Source organism: Sturnira hondurensis, unplaced genomic scaffold (genome assembly GCF_014824575.4).
Source record: "Sturnira hondurensis isolate 20B ecotype Veracruz unplaced genomic scaffold, ASM1482457v3 Scaffold0006413, whole genome shotgun sequence".
In the NCBI taxonomy this organism is placed as follows: Eukaryota; Metazoa; Chordata; class Mammalia; order Chiroptera; family Phyllostomidae; genus Sturnira; species Sturnira hondurensis.
The window spans coordinates 32,191,034-32,211,237 of NW_028079044.1; the positions used below are offsets into that span (position 1 = coordinate 32,191,034).

Genomic DNA, 20,204 nt, shown 5'->3' on the forward strand with positions numbered 1-20,204 from the left:
TTTATTTAATTCAAAAGTGTAATGCAAGTACCTAAAACTTCAGTTATCCTACTCTACACAGTGAACTCTGAAAACATACTTTTAACACTTACCCTACTTTGCGGTTAAATGCTATGATTGCATGTGTCTCTGTTCCAACATGTAAGCTCCTACATCAGAGAGCTGTTACCAATGCTTCTCAATAATTACAAGTTTTAAAAATCCTCATTGTTAAAAATTACAAACCCAGGGACCTGTAATTCACAAAATGCTAGTTCTGTAGTTCACTTGATATATTTTATTAAATTTGAAAGAAATGAAGGAAAATTCTTTGTAGGGTCATTGAGATAATTATTTCATCATAAATGTAGATAAAATTGGTAGGTGATACGGTAACCTGAAATTAAGTATCATTATCACATTTATGTGAAGAGTACTTTCCAAAGCTTTTAAACTTTGACTTATTTTACATTCTTTTTACACTACGACAATTTTCAAGAAGCTTTTAAACTATTGATAAGTTTCACTCTTTAGCGTGTACAATAAGAAAAAACATTTGAGAAGTCCAAACTCCTCAATTATTACAAATTTTTCCTAATTGCCCTTCACTTATCCTGATATTTTTATTCTGAAACAAGGGGCAAGAGAACTAAATGAGCCTTGAATCCCACCCCTCAGTCACCCCTTGTGACTACCTGCTCCTGGTTTTCTTCCCTGGACACTTTGTCACAGTCTCTCTACTAGTGCCTCTTCCTCTGTTCAACATTTAAGGGTTGGTGTGTCTAAGGCTCTTTCTCCCTCTCATGCATTCTCTCTCAGGTCAGGTCAGCCCACGAAGTCCCTTGGTACTAAGTGTCCTCTATCACCGATATCCCACAGGTAGTATATCTCTAGCCCTAATGTCTTGCCACACTCCAGATTTATATCTAGTTGCCTATTTGGTATTTTCACATAAACACCTAAGAGTCAACTCAAATTTTGCATATGAAAAATGGGTCATTTTTATTCTCCAATTTTCCCTGTCTTCTGTATATATTCTGTTGCTTAGGGCAAGAAACCCAGGATACATATTGCTTTCCTTCTTCTTCCTTCACTACGCCCCGCTACATCCAACTCACCAGCAAGCCGTTGGGCTCTTCTACCAAATGATGTCCTGAATCCAAACACTTCTCTCCTTTACTGCCACCCACCAGCCCAAGGCACTTTAACTCTCATATAATTACTACAACAACCTGGTCTCCCTCTATTTTGAACATCCACCCTCCCCTCACGAAGCCCAAGTGAATAGATCAAAAGAGTCAGATCACATCGCTCACCACCTTAAATCCTCCAATGATTTCTAAGCACTTAGACTAAATCCAAGCTTTCTCCTTCATGGCCCTTCATGACCTTGGTTTTGAGTACTCCTGACCTTGTATGTTCCATGGTCCTTCTGTCTATCCTCTGGTAATTCTTCCATTTTACCTATACTTTGATCACGGTGACCCTGTTTGTATCTCAAGACCTTTGTACTGGTTGTTTTCAGCATCTGGGCTACTTCTTTGCATGGTCATCATGCACCTATCATTCAGGCTTTTAGACCAAAGGCCACCTCCTCAGAGATGCCTTCCAGGACATTCCTACCATTATCACATAACTGGTTCTATCTTTGTTCTTAGAGGTGCTCAAAATGATCTAAAACATTGGTCTAAAAACTGCCTCACAACCAAATGAATGAGAACCAGAGAGAACAGGGGCACTTCAGTCATCATTTCAAAGATGTTCAGAACACACTCAGTTTTCATAGGTTAAGACAAGAAATGGTGTCCAAATTCTAATGGAAGGAAAAGATACTAACTAATGGGGGACAAATGAAGAAAATTTGGATCCCAAAAGTACAATAAATAAGCCAATAGCAGTGATCAAATAATCATTTAAAAACACTGTTAAATGATTGGCTGTTTAAAATGAGTCCATTGCAGTACTTCATGTAGAATAAGACAAAAGGAGAGGACACCATGGACACATACCATAGAAAAGGGACGAATGGGGAGGGCTTGATGTTGACGAGATAGAGGACAAGGGGAAAGTCTAAGATTCTCTGATTAGCATGCAGGGGCTTTGGTGTGCTAGGAGACGGTGGGGCTATTATATTACAAAGAAGTTAGAGAGAACTTACACAGAAAAAGGTTGTGCTTTTTGAACTTTTACTAGTTTACCTTTTGGTTGGGGCCGCAAATAAGTGTGATATCCTCTTGCAGATGATAGATAAAAGTAGTATTGGAATGAGATAGAAAGAGGGTAAGTATAAACTTTGGACTTATCTCATACACATGATGGTTACAGTGGCATGTGGATTCTGTGTATCTACTGGACTCCTGCGGAGGTGGGGTGTACTTAGCTGAGGCAGAGTTTACAAGGGTCGTCCATGAACCAACAAGTGATGTTCTTTATCAGGAGTCAGCAATCCCAGCCTATGGGCGAAGTGCCGGTTCTTTTCTTTGGTATGGATGGCAACCTAACAGTTTTACATTTTTTAAATGATTAAAGAAAGTCAAAACACTAAATATATCAGGATACCTGACAACTGTATGCCATTCACACTTAAGTCCCCACATATAACCTTTTACTGCAGCAGAGTCACACCCAGTTATTTACATGCCCCCCCATGGCTGCTCTTGAGCTACGGTGGCATGGTTCAGCAGACGTGACTGACTTCAACTCATCCATGTGACCTGTAAAGCCTAAATATTTATTTAGTGGACTTTTTACAGAAAAAGTTTTCTAATTCCTCTCCTCAAAGACAGACCTAGTGGAGAAAGCTTGGGGCTGAGTCTTATAACTAAACCAGCAAAAGTAAGAAAGGGCGGCAGAAGGAGAGCATGAAGCAGAAGTCTGGTGGGAGTCTTGCTGCTGTGGAAGCCGAGGTTATAAAGCCCGAGGAGGAGTGAGCTGGTGAAGCCTTCAGAGAACTTCAGAACAACTACCAAAGGGCCCCTGTTAGGCTTCTTAAACGGGGATATGCATTCCTTCAAGCCTAAGTGACGTATGGGCCAAGGAGTATGTGAAAACACAGGACAAATAAGCATGGAACATCTTCCTGGAACACAGTTTTGCTGCAGGTTTTGGGGGATGCTGAAGGCAGGGGCGGATAACTTTGTATTTTTAAGTAACCATAAATTTTACTGAGAACACAAAATTTGCCTGAATTTTTCTATGAAAATCAAGAGGCTGATGACATTTTAAACTCGAAATAAGGCTGCTTTAGGCTATAACCTCCGAGTTACAAATTCACTTTTTTCTGTCTTTAGGGGTACTTTGGTTGAAAGGTTTGAAAAATACTGCATGACATGCTCCAGAGTGTTTCTGACGGAAGATAGTTGTCACCATCTAGCGCATGACCTGGAAATAAAAAATGTGAAACTCTACCGTCAACTGCAATCTTTCGGTGCCGTTCCTGGGAACACCGCTATTGGGAAGGGTTCTGAGACTCGGGTTGGGTTCAGCAGTGATGAGCAATGTGTTCTAACACTGGGGGAGGTGGCATGTGGCAGTTTGCTGCACTTCTTCACCACAGATTAACATTGGATTCTGCCTCAATTTTTAACTTAATGTGTTGGGGTAGTATTGGCTAATAACCTTATGTAAGTTTGGGGTCTATATTTTCATAACACATCATCTGTATGTTCCATTACGTGCCTACCGCCCAAGTCTAGTCGCCTTCGGTCACCATGTATTGGACTCCTTTCCCACTCTCCATCCTCTGCCCTGCTCTCCCGCCCCCGCTGGTAACCACCATACTGTTGTCTGTGTCCATGCTCTTGCTTATTTATTCATTTGTTGCCTTCTCTTTTATATCCCACGTGTAAGGGAAACACAGGTCTTGTCCTTTTCTGTCTGACTTATGTTGCTTAGCGTGATGCTCTCAGGAGCCATCCATGTTGTTGCAAATGGCAGCATTTCATCTTTTTCTGGCTGAGCAGTACTCCACGGTGCGTATGTTCCACTTCTTGATCCGAGCATCACTCGAAGGGTGCTCAGGTTGTTTCCATGTCTTGGCTGCTGTGAACAATGTTGCAGTGCACATAGGGATACATATCTATTTGTGAATAGGTATTCTCAAAAGTTGGCAGGTAGATACCCAGAAGAGGGATTGCTAGGTCCTATGGCAGCTTGATTCCTAATTGTCTGAGGAACCTCCAGTTTCCACAGAGGCTGCACCAGTTTACATTGTCACCAGCAGTGTCGGAGGGTTCCCTTTTCTCCACATCCTCTCCCACCCTTAGTTCTTGTCTCATTGATAAGAGCCATTCTACAGGCGTGAGGTGGTAGCTCATGAATTTGATTTGTATTTCCCTTATCCACAGTGAAGTTGAGCATCTTTTCATGTATCTGTAGGCCATGTCTTCTTGGGCAAGTGTCTGTTCAGGTTCTTCACCCATTTTTTAGTTAGATTGTTTGAGGGGGGTCTGTTGTCGAGTTATAGGAGTCTATATATATTTTGGATGTTAGTCCCTTACCAAGGTTTTGCTTACAAATCTTCTCCCATTCACTCAGTTGCCTTTTTGTTTTGTTGATGGTTTATTTATCTCCTGCCTTTCAGGTCAGGAGAATTAACAAATGCTCTGAGATGAAGTTTAGTACCTATATTTTCTTCTACGTATTTTCAATAAATAACGTTGGGAAAATTGGAAAGCCACATGCAAATTAAGGAAACTAGACTTTCTGATACCATATACCAAAATTAACTAGAAATATCTAAGTTTTTATTCAACACATTTTTTCAGACTGTTCAACCTCTAAATGAGATTTAATGTGTTTACCACCTGTTTTCAAAGCCATAGTTTCCATTACACCTTTGCCTTCATGATTCAAATGGTATTAATTAATATGTTTATCCAAGAAACCCTTGGAAATTTTTATAGGAATGATCATTCCAGTCCATGCAGATTTTTCTTGACCCCCACAAGATATACAGGTGAAGAGGAAATTAAAAGGGCACTGCATTCCACGTGAAATGTTTAATGTTTTTCTGCAAGGAACAGGATAGTATTTGAACAAGAGGACAGCAGAACAAATATGTTGATACAAAAATAAATGGAGAAATGTAAGTGAAAAATTGAGGTGGGGCAGGAATATTTAGGATAATAATAAAACAATTTCAAAAGAGAGAAAAAGAGGACCAAACAGGCATAGATGAAGCAAATAAAAGGTGTTGAAATTTCACCAAAGTTTTCTGAGGTGGACACACTAGAATCTGGTAATAGATTAGCTATAGGAAACAGTGAGGTTAAATGTTGAATTCAAGGGTCTTTGCTTACTCAACTAAGTAGTTGGAGATATTATTAACTATTAAATATATGGGTAGAAAAAGGAATTGTTTGGGAGGCATATGCTAATCATTTGCTTCTTTGCTTTTGGGTCTACTCTCAACTTCTCCTGTGTGTCTCAGCATCACAAAGAACTACATTACCCAGGCTCCTCAGCTTCTAGGCAGGTTTGGGCAGTGACAGAAGTTGGTGGGAGTCTGGAGGTTGAAAGATAGGGAGAAGCCAGGGTATTTCTTTCTCTCTCACTCTGTCTCAGGTAATGTTTCTCGTAGTGACCAGAGCTCTTCCAAGATTTCAGCTTCCACCAGACGAGCTTTCTGTCTTTGGTTTCAGTTTCTTCAGTGGACATAGCTCTGGCCTCAGCTATTTTGTTTTCGCTCTAGTCAGATGGTCTTATCTTCTGGATTCTACAAACTTTATTGCTTCTTGTTATCTCTCTTGCCCTATGGGTGAGTGGCTTCTTGCTGTTTCTAATCTCTGGATTGTCTTGTTTATACCTGTGTAATCATTTCCAAGTATTCAATTCCCTGTTTGAAATATCCTGATACAGTAATAACTTCATTTTTAGATACACTGAACTTGAAATAAATGTGGGGCTCCCTCATCAAGATATTTAAAAGCAGCTTAGAAATAGTTGAGGCCTGGCAACAGAGATCGGTTTGGAGGTTATCAACATGCAGGTGGTATTTGTATGAAGAGAGGAAAGATTAAATAGTGAGCTAACCCCTAAAATGTCGATGTTTTTAATTTAGGCTAAGAAATAACTTGACCACTGAAAAGCACTATCCAGGGAAGCAGAAAAGCCAGGGTAGAAATGTCACAGAAGCCAATGAGAAGTAAAATTCCTGAAGAGAAAGAAATAATAGAGTCGGACTTGGTAGAAATAGCAGATCAGACCCACACAAAAGGATTGAGGCAATTAGGCATTTTCCTTGAATTCAGCCACGGGAATGTCATTGCTACTCTTGTCAGAACAACTGCAATACAGTTGTGAGGAAGAAACAAGATTATGATGAGTTAAGGTGAGATTGGGAGAAGGTTGAAAACATTAATGACTGTCCGCTACTTTTCCAGGATATTAGACAACAAAGACCTTGAAAGGGAGCACGTTAAGTTGAAGGGAGAGGAAGGACTGAAGAAATGAAAGGCATGTATACTGATGATCCCACAAAGGTAAGAGGGGATGGGACCAAATGGATAAGTGGAGTGGATGGTTACCCCCTGTGAAAGGAGAGGGAGAATGATGAGGTTGGTCCAGACGGAGATGCAATTACAGGGTTACTAATTCTCCCTTTTCTAATATGGTATTATCAAGTAGTAGTCACCGCACACAAACTTCTCTACAATGAACAGAAGTATTGTTTACTTCTCTCACAGTTCCCCTGTAAAGCAAAAGAAAAAAAAAGAGAGAGAGAGGCCATGGCTGGTGTAGCTCAGTGGATTGAGCACGGGCCTGCGAACCACACAATCGCAGTTCGATTCCCAGTCAGGGCACATGCCTGGGTTGCAGGCCAGTTCCAAGCAGGGGACTCACAAGAGGCAACCATACATTGATATTTCTCTCCTTCTCTCCTTCCCTTCCCCTCTAAAGATAAATAAAATCTTTTAAAAAAGAGAGAGAACAGAAAAAAAGAAATGAGGTTGGAGAAGGAACCGCACATCACCTGGATATGAATTACATGCCTGAGGCTGGGTGTTAACTTTTCTCCAAGGTCTCAAGCAAAACATGAAAACCTCACGTTTACAGTGACTGGTATTAGCATCTTGAGAAAGAATTAAGGCATTCATATAGTTGGTTTTTGTTAAGTGTTGATCTGTCAAATTTTCTTTTCTGGTGATGAGGATATTTAAAATTTATTCTTATCAGTGTTCAAGTATGCAATGAACTATTGTCACCATGCTGTACATTAGATCCCCATGACATTAGTTTTTAACAGGAAGTTTGTACCTTTTGATAACCTTCCTCCATTTCACCCATTTCTAGTAACCTTAACTGAGAAAGTGGCAGTCCCATCGTTTACAATACTTTTATGATGCTAAGCTACTGAAAATATTGGGAAGGAAACCAATTTCATATATTCTACTTATGCCATCCCTATACTGCTTTCAATGTATGTATTTGTGGAAAACCACCAGATATTTGTATAACTACCCTGAAGCTATAAATTACACTTCAGTATGTGTGCATTGTAGCTGTAAATCAATTCCCATATACCTACGAGAGAAGTTTAAGCAAATAATGTCCAGGCATCAAGCGGTAGATTGAAGAGAACTGATGTTTTCATACACATATTCATTTTTTTGATAAGGAGAAATATTTTTGAAATAATTTAAATAGCCAAAGAGGCTAATAGGACAGAGGAAAATTAAAAAGACGGGAACACCTTGTGTAATGCTTAGTATATATCACGCTGTATTAACCATACTTTACACATTTTACCTGATGTAATCCTCAGCACACAAACCTTCATGTATTTTACCTAATTCAGCCCTTAAAACGGAGCCCTGCAAGTAGGTAAATATTTTTACCTCCGTTCCACAGGTGAGGAAACTGAGACCAGGAGAGATTAAATAATCTACTCCAGGCTCTTCTCGCAGCCTAGGCTGGAGCTCTGGCAGTCTGACTGCAAACCCCCTACTCCTAACCTCTCCACTACTGTGTAACGTACAGTGAACCTGGTTAGTGTCTTAGATGTAGTTACCAGCAGATTTTATAATTTTTTGTCTGTTTTAAGGACCTTAGGGATAGAATTTTAAAGTGGTGTGTTTTTTCTAAATATATGTTGAAAGAAAAGAAAATGTTCACAAATACTTTTGAAGTTTTTAATGCATGAAAAGAACATCCCAGAAACAGAACAGGTATTGACTTATTAACGATGAAGCAAGATATAAGAGCCCCCTCCCTGCTTAGTAATAGGACTATAGTGTAGATAGACGTGAAAGGAGGTGAACACTTCAGGATTGAATGCAAACCCTGAAGTTGTATACAACATTCATATATGGCTTATCTCATAGCGATAATAGCTTCATAGCAATGCATATGACACTTATACTTATTGGTAAGACGCTTCTGACTCAAAAGTTAACCAAAATGCTGAAGAGGTAGTTTTGCCAATGCAAGGTGAGAGAAAGGCTTTGCTTAACCTTGCTTTATTCTTTTTTTTTTTTCCTCAAAAATCTGCAACCATTTCTTTTTGTTCTAAGTTTCTTCTGGATCAGCCAGGAAGGTAGTGATGCTTTTAGAAGCGGCCAATTGAAAACCCTTTAAGAACTGATTCCCCCAAGGGGACAATGATGTCTGTGAAGCTGCTTCTCTGAAAGTCGTCCCTGGGAAGCATCTACAGCGCCCTCTCAGTCTGGGACGTGGCACAGATTCTGGCTCGAAGGAGACCAACTACTATCTGACCAGCTGTCACAGGAAGCCATCCTGCTTTCTCCTCCAATTCTGTGCATAGTCTTGTGATGACAAGTCCTACGGTGACCCAAGAACATGGGTAGGTGCCCTGTCACTGTAAGTCAGAGACTGCTTTCAATGACGCATGTGTCTACGGAAGTTTGAAATGGAAGTTTGAAAAATTCTCTAGCTGGCCCGTGACACTGTACGAGGAGGACTACAAATGGCTGCATGTAATTCTTCCTGTGTTTTCAGTTGTGTTTCATGAAGTCATCACATCTTAGACTCAAAGGGAGTTCTGGCTTCTGACTGTCAGCTGCCGCACGCTGCCTTTCTGTGTGAGGAGACAGTCAAATGCTTTGATACCGGTCATCTGACCCTATGTACACACTAGCTTATCCTATCCTTACAATGAGAAATCAGCCCACGAAGAAAAGAAAGGTTAAGTTCCAAGGGGCAAAAACACTTGTCAATTCCCAAAACTAGAACAGTCATTTACCGGACAATGCTTAGGGGCCACTAAAAACAAAGTGGCACCTATTAATCAGGTATGACTTGTTACACATAAGAGAGCATAAATATACAGTAAATAAGAGGTTTATGCGAAGCCTCAGCAGAATATGTACATATTAGAGCCACTGTGAAACCGAGGAGGGACTCTCGTAGCACATGCCCAGGTAAGAACAGTTCCACCCCACGAGCGTTTGAAGGGAACAGATGCTGAGGACAACATGTGGACACACTAAGCAGATATCCACATACATTTATCCTTGACAGTGCACAACGTGAGAAATAAAGGGCACGATGAGAGAGCACTTTGCCTGCTGAGCATCTTCCTGCCCATAAATATGCACAAAGTCTGTCCTCCAACGCCAGTCGGGAGCCTCACACCTCCTCTGTGGAGGTGCTAGGACCGCAGGACGCGCACAGAGCCAAGTCACAGGCTGTTCCCTCCCTCCTGCTTCCCCTGATGCAGGCCGTGAGCTCCCACCTTAGTCTCCAGCTGCAAATCGAAGCATAAATAACATCGAGACCACTTCGTGGCTCCTCCTTTCACAATGTCACTGAGAACAGATACTGGTCAGAGCGGCACACCACCGCGCACCAGTGTCCGGGAGTGGAGAGTAGCTCTGTGCACTTTTGCAAAACAAAAAACAAAAAACAAAAAAAAAACCCAAATCCACCCGATGTGTCTTTTATTTTATTGGTTAGCCCTGTCTGTAGCTAGGAAGACACTGTGTTGCTCCTGGGCTCTCTCTATCAGCTTCCTCTTCTTCTTTTTGTTCTTCTTCTCCTTCGCCTTTGGTGCTCTCTTCCCTACAATGGGGCAGAGAGAGAAAAGAAAGAAAGAAAGAAAGACAGACATGTCAGAAAAGGCTCTTTCTCTGGGAAAGAAAACATAAAACATTAAGAGTTTTACACAAAGCCCATCTGGAAAACATCACCTATGGAAAAAGCAGCCTCAAAGAGAAAATTGTTCACATTAATTTTGACGGAATAATAATAATTTACTAAATTGGATATGCTGTCTAACACAGAGACTGATCTTCCTGTTACAGGGAACTGGCATATTTAAACACCTCCCAGCAGCCTGATCAGTCTTGCAAATATCATCCTGCCACAAAAATTCCACTTATCCCCTCCTACTTTTAACAATGCTACCCTTTACTAGACATCTTTACATCTTTCTACTGCTCCACCTGTCAGTGGGTCAAAAGAAAATAAGCATCTATCTACAGTAAATATACCAGAAGTCTCAAACTCCCCTGGCCCTGCCTCAGGGAGAAACAAATGTCTTGCTCTTAACATTATTCCCTCCGTGTTCTCCAGAGGCCAATATACGAAATGACATATGTAGAATACTTCTTTATTTTCTATAAAAATTCATGAGGCCATCATTCATTATGTGGCTTATGGTTTCTTACAGAAATCCCATAGACAAGTTGTTCTTATTATTAATTGAGAGCAAGACAAATGCTTGTTTCTGAAGAACTGGTGGTACGTGGCTTACAACCAGAAAATCACATTATGTTATCTTCTCTGCCCACTTTGCCTTAGACACTAAGAAGCTCGGACCACAAGCTTACTAGTTGAGGTTTTTCTCCATCAGGAATTTTTAGATGCTATGTTTTGCTTCTTACATCTCAGAGTTTCGCATCCTACTCTTTATAAGGCCTCAGCATTTCTTTGCAAGTATGCCTACATATGATTATGAGATAAAAAAGAATAAGGAACATAGGCATTTGCTTTAGGTATGTTATTCTCTTTGGGGTCTAAACACATAGGGATCGTAGGATTTTTTAGAGCAGAAACTAGCTTTAAAGGCTACCTGCATTTCACAGAAGGCAAGTCATTATCGCCCTAGGTCTTCAGTACAGGAAGGTTTTTCCTCAAAAGACTAGAATCCCACTGCCAGCCTGCCTACATGCCGTAGCATCATTTAGTGTGTAGTTCTGAAAAACTTTTCTCTTCCTGTGAGCCACAGAGTAATTAGTACCACAATGACAACATCCAGTTATAACCCACACTTTCCAACTCCCCCACACCTAAAACACTCCAGACCCCACCCCTTTTCAGGACAGTGACACAGGCGGCCTGTTTTTAATCCACAGAATGGAGCAAAAGGGCTCATGTGAGAAATGAGGAAGCAGACCAGAGGTCAGAGAGGTAGGTTCATGCCTTGGGAAACCAGACTCACACTAGGCTGAGAGAGGCCAGGACAGTTGCATGGAAGAGAGGCGTTTCTCATGGCTGCTCTTTCCGTTCAGAAAGGGTCTATTTCATTTGAGGATGGAAAACAGTCTTACTGGTAAGACTTGAGAACATGGTTGTCATGTGGTCAATATTCAGTAAGTGTTTTCTGAGTAAAGCTTTTACGACAAGAAAAAAGATAAAAAAGAGTAACTTATTTTTAATGGGACACTGCAGTAAAATAATCGGAATATGATCGTGCCCTCACATTCAAGCATGAAGGTCCTTGAAGTTAACTTCTGGTTCTCATTAAATTCTGGCATTAACGTCATAATGGCATTTTGCCATCTTTAAACAGAGCTGATCCTACCCAATGAAAATTTAGTCCAAGCCATCATTAATAAATTAAAAAAAACTGTAAACTTACAACTATTTAATAACACTATATCTAATGATGAGACCAACTTAATGAGGACAGAGAGATGAAATATTTAACATAAAATAGCATTTGTAAAAAGAAGCTTCTACTATAAAGTTTTATGAAGGTTTTTCTTAGTTCTGTATTTTATCTAAACAAATGAAAAATCCTTTAAAAATCATTGCTGACTACATTGTAAAAATTCAGTTTATATTTCATTTCTTTAAAGGCTGGAGTTTTCTTTAAAAGCAAATCAAAATTAAATGAGTGGAAAATAATGCCAACATTCCTTGATTTTAAAATGTATTCTGTTAAGATAAAAATATACTGAATATATGTTATTTAAAGAAAGCTTTTCAAAGTCACCATTTCAATTCTTCATATAAATGATTTAGTTGAAAACCAAATGTGCACTGCTTTCACTCACAGCGAATCTAACTTACTGGAAACTCATTTTAAGAGAAGGTCAATTTCATGTCATTTACCTAATATGTTATTCTGATGTAATTGTCAACATCAAATGGCCTTTGGGTTTGATAGCTGCTATAATGTTATATGATAGGGAAGTTATTCAATATTTGCATAAAACTATTTGTAGTGTGACCAAAATTTCAGAAATGATTCGGAAAACTTACTTATATAAGATAATTTCCCAAAATGTATGATTATTCTATTGGCAATAAGTCAACAGAATAATCCATATTCGTACCATAAGTCATATGGTATGAATGCCAATGAGAGATGTTTTGGGAGACCTAATTACAACCCTAAAATTTTTCCTCAGCAGCCTCTTTTGAATGCTGCCTCTATGTTATGAGTTCATTGATTGGCTTTGTTCTGGTTCCTCCCACCCCACCATTTCTCATGTAAGACATTGCAAAACCAAAGAATTAAGATGGTTAGCCAAGATTTGACCACAGGTAGGCCTAAAATTAACTGAAAATATTTTGGGGGTCCATAGTATGTTGTCTGGACTCTATGCCCAACTAAAACTAATATAAGAATATAAAAACTGACCCTAACATAAGGTATAAAAAGGGTCTTGCATATATATTTTTTGATCTCTGCTAAGATTTAACAAATTAGTGAGATTAAATCTAACAAAAATATCTATTTCTGTTCTCATTTATATATAAGAAAATAACATTTAACATATAAGCATGCTAATTTATGTTTTCACTTCTTTACATCTGTGGCTATGAGATTAGATTCAGAGAATAACATCTATACTTACAGATTGTCTCACATTTTCAGGAACATTCACCCTGTACAGGAAGCATTTACAGGCAAGTTTGACACCAAAGAGAAATTCAACTTCCTTGCTTTTTAGTTTACAAGAGAAGACTTGGAAAATAGACCCCCCAGTTCAGCAGAGAAGGTTTGCAGTTTTATTTGGAGATTGTCAGCCTCCAGGTCTGTCCAACCCTAATGACAAATTACGCATCCCTTCGTCCTGAGTGCTTTAACAATGCAGTTGCCCAAGGGCATTGATAGCACAAATAGGTAGATACACAACAGCCATGAGAATGTAAAGTACAGCATAGGAAATGGAGTGGCCCAAGAACTTATATGTATGTCCCATGGCCATGAACAATAGTGGCAGGATAGCTGGAGGAAATGGGGGTGCTGCGTCAAGGAGGACAAAGAGAGAAAAACTGGGACAACTGTCACAGCATAATCAATAAAATATGCTTTATAAAAAGAATGCAGTTGCCTTGACAAATCACTAGTGAGTGAATCTCTTCAAGATCCAGCACAATCAGATCTTTTCAGCGCTTTTTGTGAACGCAAGAAAGACAACTACCCCAGATATCTCGGCTTTTAAAGAAAGCAACGTGATTTCACAGAGAAAGGGCTCCTCTGGGAGGAAGGACACCTGGTAGGCTGGCACGTCTCAGAACACAGGTGTCTGGTGCAACATGATACTTGTGACGCTTGGTTTCTACATTTGCAGAGAGAAGATGCTATAGTCATCTTTCGCTAGAAAGTGCCGAGACACCGTGTGAAAAGACTGTGTTCCTGGCATGAAAGGAAGATGTGTAAAATACCAGTGGCAAGACAAGATTATCATCAAAACGAAGGAAGTTAGAAAGGTATTATCAAAGCCACGCACTCTAACCAACGTAATTACATTGACTCGCACACATGTGGAAATGGTCCAACAGGATAACCTATCAACTCTCCTACAGAGAAAGGTGAACAGTGCCTTATGGAAATACTCCTAAGGCCCAGCTGTAGATGACTGCTATTAGAATCAGAAACAAGATGGGTTATTTTGAACCAAGATATCAGGCAGCCTCACAAATTACATGAAGCTGTGAAAATACTGACTCCCGCGCTAGTCAGACATGAGTTTCATTCTTTCATAAGCTCCCACATGCCAGGACTGTCTTCAACTGTTCTCCTTTTTTCTCTCTCTAGGTGTAGATAAAAGTCTTTTCATCACTGAGACAATGGTTCTTGTATACCCAACCGATCAGTGAGGCACAAAGGTTGTGAACAGTTTCCATAATAATTACTAAGAGTTTTCAGGGCAACTTTCTAATGGTAAATACACACACCTGGAGGAGAGGGAGACTCAGTCACAATTATGACCAATGCAGTTAACTGTAATTAGCATTATGATAGCCAGAACCATGATGACAGAGGTAATCACCTGAAACCAGGACCAACTTCTATAAAATTTTCATAAGTTTGTGATGCTAACTTGAAACCTAGGCTTCACTGTATTTATGAAATTCACCACAAAGACTCAGTCAACCTTCAGAGGAGCTAAAACAGAGAGAGAGAGAGAGAGACAGAGACACACACACACACACACACACACACACACACACACACACACGAGAGGCCTATATAACCACCAACTGGTGACTCTTGTCACACTTCAGAGGACACAGTGTAGGCAGAACACAAAAAGTTGCTTCCACACCTCCAGTCACAGGGACTGAGTTGGAGACAATGAATAGCCACTGGGCTATTACCTCCTGGCGTGTGGGCAACTTTAGTTTGCCCAAGAATGAGTAGCAACAGAGATTTATTTATTTAAGAGTGATTGATGATTCTCTGGAAAAAACGCCAGCTGGTTCCTGAAATATTTTAAAAGCTCATGTAAAAATAGACAAAAGGCCTAACTATAATTCAGAATAGAAATGAAAATAGTTAATAAATAATTTAGATAATCAAACCTCACCATTAAAACTACCAAATAAAACAAGTTGCCACTGCAAAGATTCTTAAGAGTGAAAAAATCTCAAGCTAGTGAGGACACAGAGAGGCAGGCACCAGGATGCGGTTGGAGTATATAAAATTGCCTGCACAGCCTTTCCGAAAAGCCATTTGGCAAGTGTAAAAGAGCATTAAAAATGGTCATAAGTTTTACTTAGATCTAGGGATCTAGGAAAACAACTAAACTTGGACAGAGATTTATGCATAAAGATATTTACCATAACCCTGAAAAACCTGTAAATTACCTAGATGTCCTTCAACAACTTTTTCATGCCTTCTTCTTTTTATGATTAGTGAAGCAATAAACTGTATTTTCAACTGTGAAGAAGCATTTTTTTTTATTTTAAGTCCACAGCCATTAAATTTATTTCCAAGATTAATCGCATGTCCCTAAAACTCATCATAAATAGGTATAAGGAAAAGCCTTAAGTATAGTAGTGTTCCTCCCTGACTGGTGTAGCTCAGTGGATTGAGCGCGGGCCTGCGAACCAGACGATCGTGGTCCGATTCCCAGTCAGGGCACATGCCTGGGTTGCAGGCCAGTTCCCAGTAGGGGACTCACGAGAGGCAACCATACATTGATATTTCTCTCATTCTCTCCTTCCCTTCCCCTCTAAAGATAAATAAATAAAATTTAAAAAAAATAGTGTTCCTACTGTGGTAAGAAGCAGATGCGTTACTGGAGTGGCCAGATTCATTTACTGAATCTAAGATATAAAAGCTTAAGAACCACTGACCTAAACACTCAGACATCACAAAAACAAAAACAGACTCATAGAAACAGAGACCAAAGGGATGGTCGCCAGACAGGGAGGGAGCATGTGTGAAAAAGGCGAAGGGAAATACAGTCAGTACTGTGATGAGCTTGCAGTGACTGATGATTATTGAAATTAGCGTGGTGACTGATCACATTGCAAGGTATAGAAATGTCGAACCATTACATTACGCACCTGAAACGACCTAACTAATGTAATGTTGTATACCAACTGTACTTGTTTTAAAAAAGAATGGATGGTAGATCATGAGGCTTCTTTTACCTGCAGAGAGGAGCCCAAGGAGGCAGGTATGATGAGCACGACTGGCATCTACCGCAGAACACTCTACATAGTCCAAGACAAAAGTCTCCCTCCTGCCCCCAACAGCTCAGCGTGGCGCATCTCGAAGGTGACTTGTTTACGCGAGCTGAGAGTCAGAAGCGAGCGTTAGCTAGAACTCTAAGCAAAGGAACCCTTTTTTGGCTGCTTATAGTACAAAAGTTCCTTGATTGTCATTGTTAGTAATATTGATCTGTTTGGTGTTTTTTTTTTGAAGAAACACCCTTTTCACTAAAACATTTCAAACAGATGTCTTTGGAAAGCACTAGCAAATCCTTCAATTGTTGTTTAATGACTGTGATCAAATTTTCAGAAAAAAGTAATCTAGATACAAAGTAATATGTTTTAAAGGGCTCAAAAATAGCAGGCTGCCTACAAAGTAGACTTTAGTAGGCATCTTAAATCCTAAATCAGAACTTGAAAACCTTCTCCAGGTAGTGACTTAGTCATTTCATCTTTAGAGAAGTGCACGTGCTTTAAAAATCTACACATAATGCAGAGACAACTCACTAGCACTTGCTCATTTTGCAAGGCTACTGGGGGAACGACAGTCATCCAAAAATCAAAAACAACTGACAAAATGCACTTCTCTAAACACACAAATAATGAAAATCATGGAAAATCAAAAAAATTCACTGCTATACAGATTTATACTAATTTGTAAAAATGTATTCAATAAGCCAATTCTGTGTCTCACCGTTCTATCTGTAACAGTTTGCCATCTTTATTGTAAAAAGGATAGTATGAAGTTGCTTTCTTTAAGACCACGCAGATTTTTTTATATAACACGTTTTATTAGGCGTGAGGTCTGTTACCTATTTTGTAGAAAGGAAGTCCGTTTGGTTTTAACATCTTGTTTCATGTTCAAAACGATGAAGTTGGAAGAAAAGCTAATTCTGAAGATCACCTGAGCCTTTATAAGTTAATTATAGCACCACTAAGATTTTCCGCCTGTAATATTTCAAAATTTCCTGACTTTATAGCCCTGAAGGAACTCATTGTTCTTCATGCATGTAACGAGACTTCTAATGGGGCAATAAGATATTCCCAAGCCCCTCCCCAACTCACTTGAAGTGGTAAGGACCACAGGAAAGTAATCTCACTGAGATTTAGGTTTGTTCCATAGACTGTGGGTCACTTCAGAGATTTCTTTAATGGGAGCTCTTACATACCTGGTACCTTAAACAGAAACAAAGTCGGTTCGAAGACAGAATTCTATGGGGTTTAAAATAGGTGCAAATAAATAAACTATGAGACTTTTTCAAAGTGTCAAAAATATCCTAAGTTCGTTTCATAAATACCTTAGGTTCATTGTAAAGGACAAAGATTTGCAGAGTAGTGAAGATTAAAATAACACTCTCCGCAAGTTCACTTGCATGAGAGCATACATACATAACTTTGCCACAAGGGGGCAATAATTCACTTTTGCTGTAAGAGTACCCCCAGTTTAAAAAATATATACATGGTAACTTTGGGGCTCTAACTTCTTACATACTTTCTCTGAACCCCAGTGGGAGGCCGTATTTTTTTTCTTTCTAGCCGAAGTTAAGCTCTGTAATAAACTAAAGAATAGTAGAAAGACCTTAGTGCAGCACAAGGAAAAATACAGTTGCACACTGCAGTTAGAGAAAGATGTTTGAGAGTGAAGGCAGGGAATAATGACAGGACATGAAGAGATGAATCTGCTATTCAAAGAGTGATTCAGGGGAAAACACATTATTATCGACCCAGGATGCATTCTCTCATGAGGAAGTTAACATCAACTACCTGCAAAGAACAAGTCCTTTCCTTCCATATCTTATTTATATGAATAGATGTGAAATTAAAAGTGATATTCACTATTACCTGGTCCAAGGCATGCACATAGATTTGACATCAATTATGAAAGCTGATTATCAGTTAGGAGATGATTCCTGATGAAGGATTCTGATCCAATTGGCCTCCCAGCCCCCAAATCGGTTGGCCATGTTGGGGAGGGTGATGAGACAGCAAGTATACCAGACATTTCCTGCCCCCGCACTGGTCCGACTCTGCCAGATGGTTCCCATAGGAAGCCAAGTGAGGCACAGAAAAACTAGGCAACCCACCCAGCTTCCTACAGCTAATTAGCAGCAGCGTTGGGCTTGGAACTAGGTTTCTACATCTTTCTTCCTTAGATGCTTTTATAATTTAAAGAGTCACTGGGAAAGGACACAGTGATAGAGTTGTTTTCCAAAAAAGGCAGAAAAACATCAGAAGACACAATATTACCCTGACCAAATTCTAGGAGAAAAGTCATCAGCCTCATCGTAACTGTGGAAAAAGCCTTCACATACTGCTAAGCAGTGCGTAACAACTTCTCTGTAACTTAGACATTCTGTAAACTTACACTGCATCGATTTGCTGCTTATTGTTTTTCTTACCTTTTAGCAAGATGCAACCTATAGAGTTTCCTACGTTGGGTAAGTGAGACGGTGGACATTCCTACCACGGACTCTGGGCACTCAGTGTAAATGCTTTATACACGTTCCCATGTAACTGAATATCACGAACAGACTGAGGTGCTCCAACCTCTGCCAGAGCATCGTGCAGCTATGCATCCGAAAATTACTCAAGGTAAATAAAATTTGCAGAAAACCATCAGGCTCATTTGGCACTCCCAAATTAAGTCAGAAAAACATCAGGTTTTGCAGGGAAAACGATACAACTGTTTTCATTTGATTAGGAGCGATGGGATAACCAGAGAAGAATTTCAAGTTCCTCCAGAGCTGACTTCATACTACAACAGAAGATACCTTTTAAGGTAATTCCATTAGAATAAGAGGATTCAATACCTTCTCCTTGGACTCCAATCAATAACCATTAACTAAATGAAAAAAAAAGTCCAAGAAATGATATTTAGGACTATGATTATATGGCAAGCATTTATTTAATTTGGATTCAACACAATTTCTATGGAACTTGAAGACACACTTACAAGTGAAAAGAAAAACAGAAGTGGTTTCTCCAAGACAGTTACGTCAGGGCATGGGTTCTCAGTCCAAGCTTATGGCTCACCTACAGGGTAGAATAACATAAAGGACTACAAGTCCCGTGAAGGGCCATAATGCATTCCCTCTTCAGTGCCCCCTGGAGCACTGAACCTCTCTCATTAAAAGAAATTACCACCTTCTGTTTTAATTTTTATATTTTCTGATATATCATGCAATATATTTTTGAATAATTACAAATAGCTGTAATTAAGGCCACTATATGCCATGGAGTCCTAATAAGTCTTTCCAAAAATCAAGCTACGGATACTCATGCAAACTTATCTCAGGTAATAAGGGGGGTCAGAACAGAGATATATGGGCTAGATGTAGACACTGGATGTAGTCAGGAGTCAAAGCATGTGGTCTCTGTCATCCATGATAAAATGAACTTTCTTATTCTTCCTGGGGGCCACATGGCTGCTGTGCTCAACCTCAGCTTACCCATGGTCTATGCAGGTGACCCTGGCCCTGAGTAAACTCCATGACCTTTCAGCTTACCTCCCTCTTACAATAGCCTCATTCTCTCTTGTCTTGATTGCATATTCCAAAGAGAGGAAATCCACGTGCTTTGTTCCACCTACAAGTTAACCCATAGAGTCTTGGATGGCCTGGCCCACCCATGGATGGGTCACTCCCAGGTTTGTCCTGGAGGGGTGAGGGAGTCACTGGACTGGGCAGGCATCTAGGACACATGATTAAGAACCTGGGCTTGAGGATCTTACAGCCCTAGATTCAAAGCAGACCTCTCCCTCTTAGAAGTGAGTGATCTTGGACCAGTTACTTACTTTTTCTGAGGCTTAGTTTTCTTATTTCTGAACTGACAGTATCAATAGTACCCACCTTAGCATTGCTATGATGGGTACAGACAAAGTGTATAAAGTTCCAGATACTATACCTGGCCCATAAATGTGAAATACTTTATAGCACCATCCAAGGTGCCTCATGTGTATTATTTCTAATCCTTACAACTGTCCACAAGGTAAGCATTATTTCTATTTTGCCGGTGAGGAAATAAGTTTAGAGAAGTTAAGTAAATAGCTCAAAATCACATAGCTCGGCACTGAGTCAAACCAACATCTG

General features: G+C 39.8%; 1 protein-coding gene across 1 annotated transcript in view; it reads right to left on the bottom strand.

The window, feature by feature from the left end:
- Positions 1–9,863: 9,863 nt before the first annotated feature.
- The window catches only part of RSPO2 (R-spondin 2), a 139,520-nt gene continuing 129,179 nt past the window's right edge, over positions 9,864–20,204 (bottom strand). Inside the window, exon 6 of the mRNA XM_037048395.1 lies at positions 9,864–9,999. Within this exon, the coding sequence (XP_036904290.1) occupies positions 9,884–9,999 (116 nt within the window). The 3' untranslated portion in view covers positions 9,864–9,883. The remainder of the gene's footprint in view (positions 10,000–20,204) is intronic.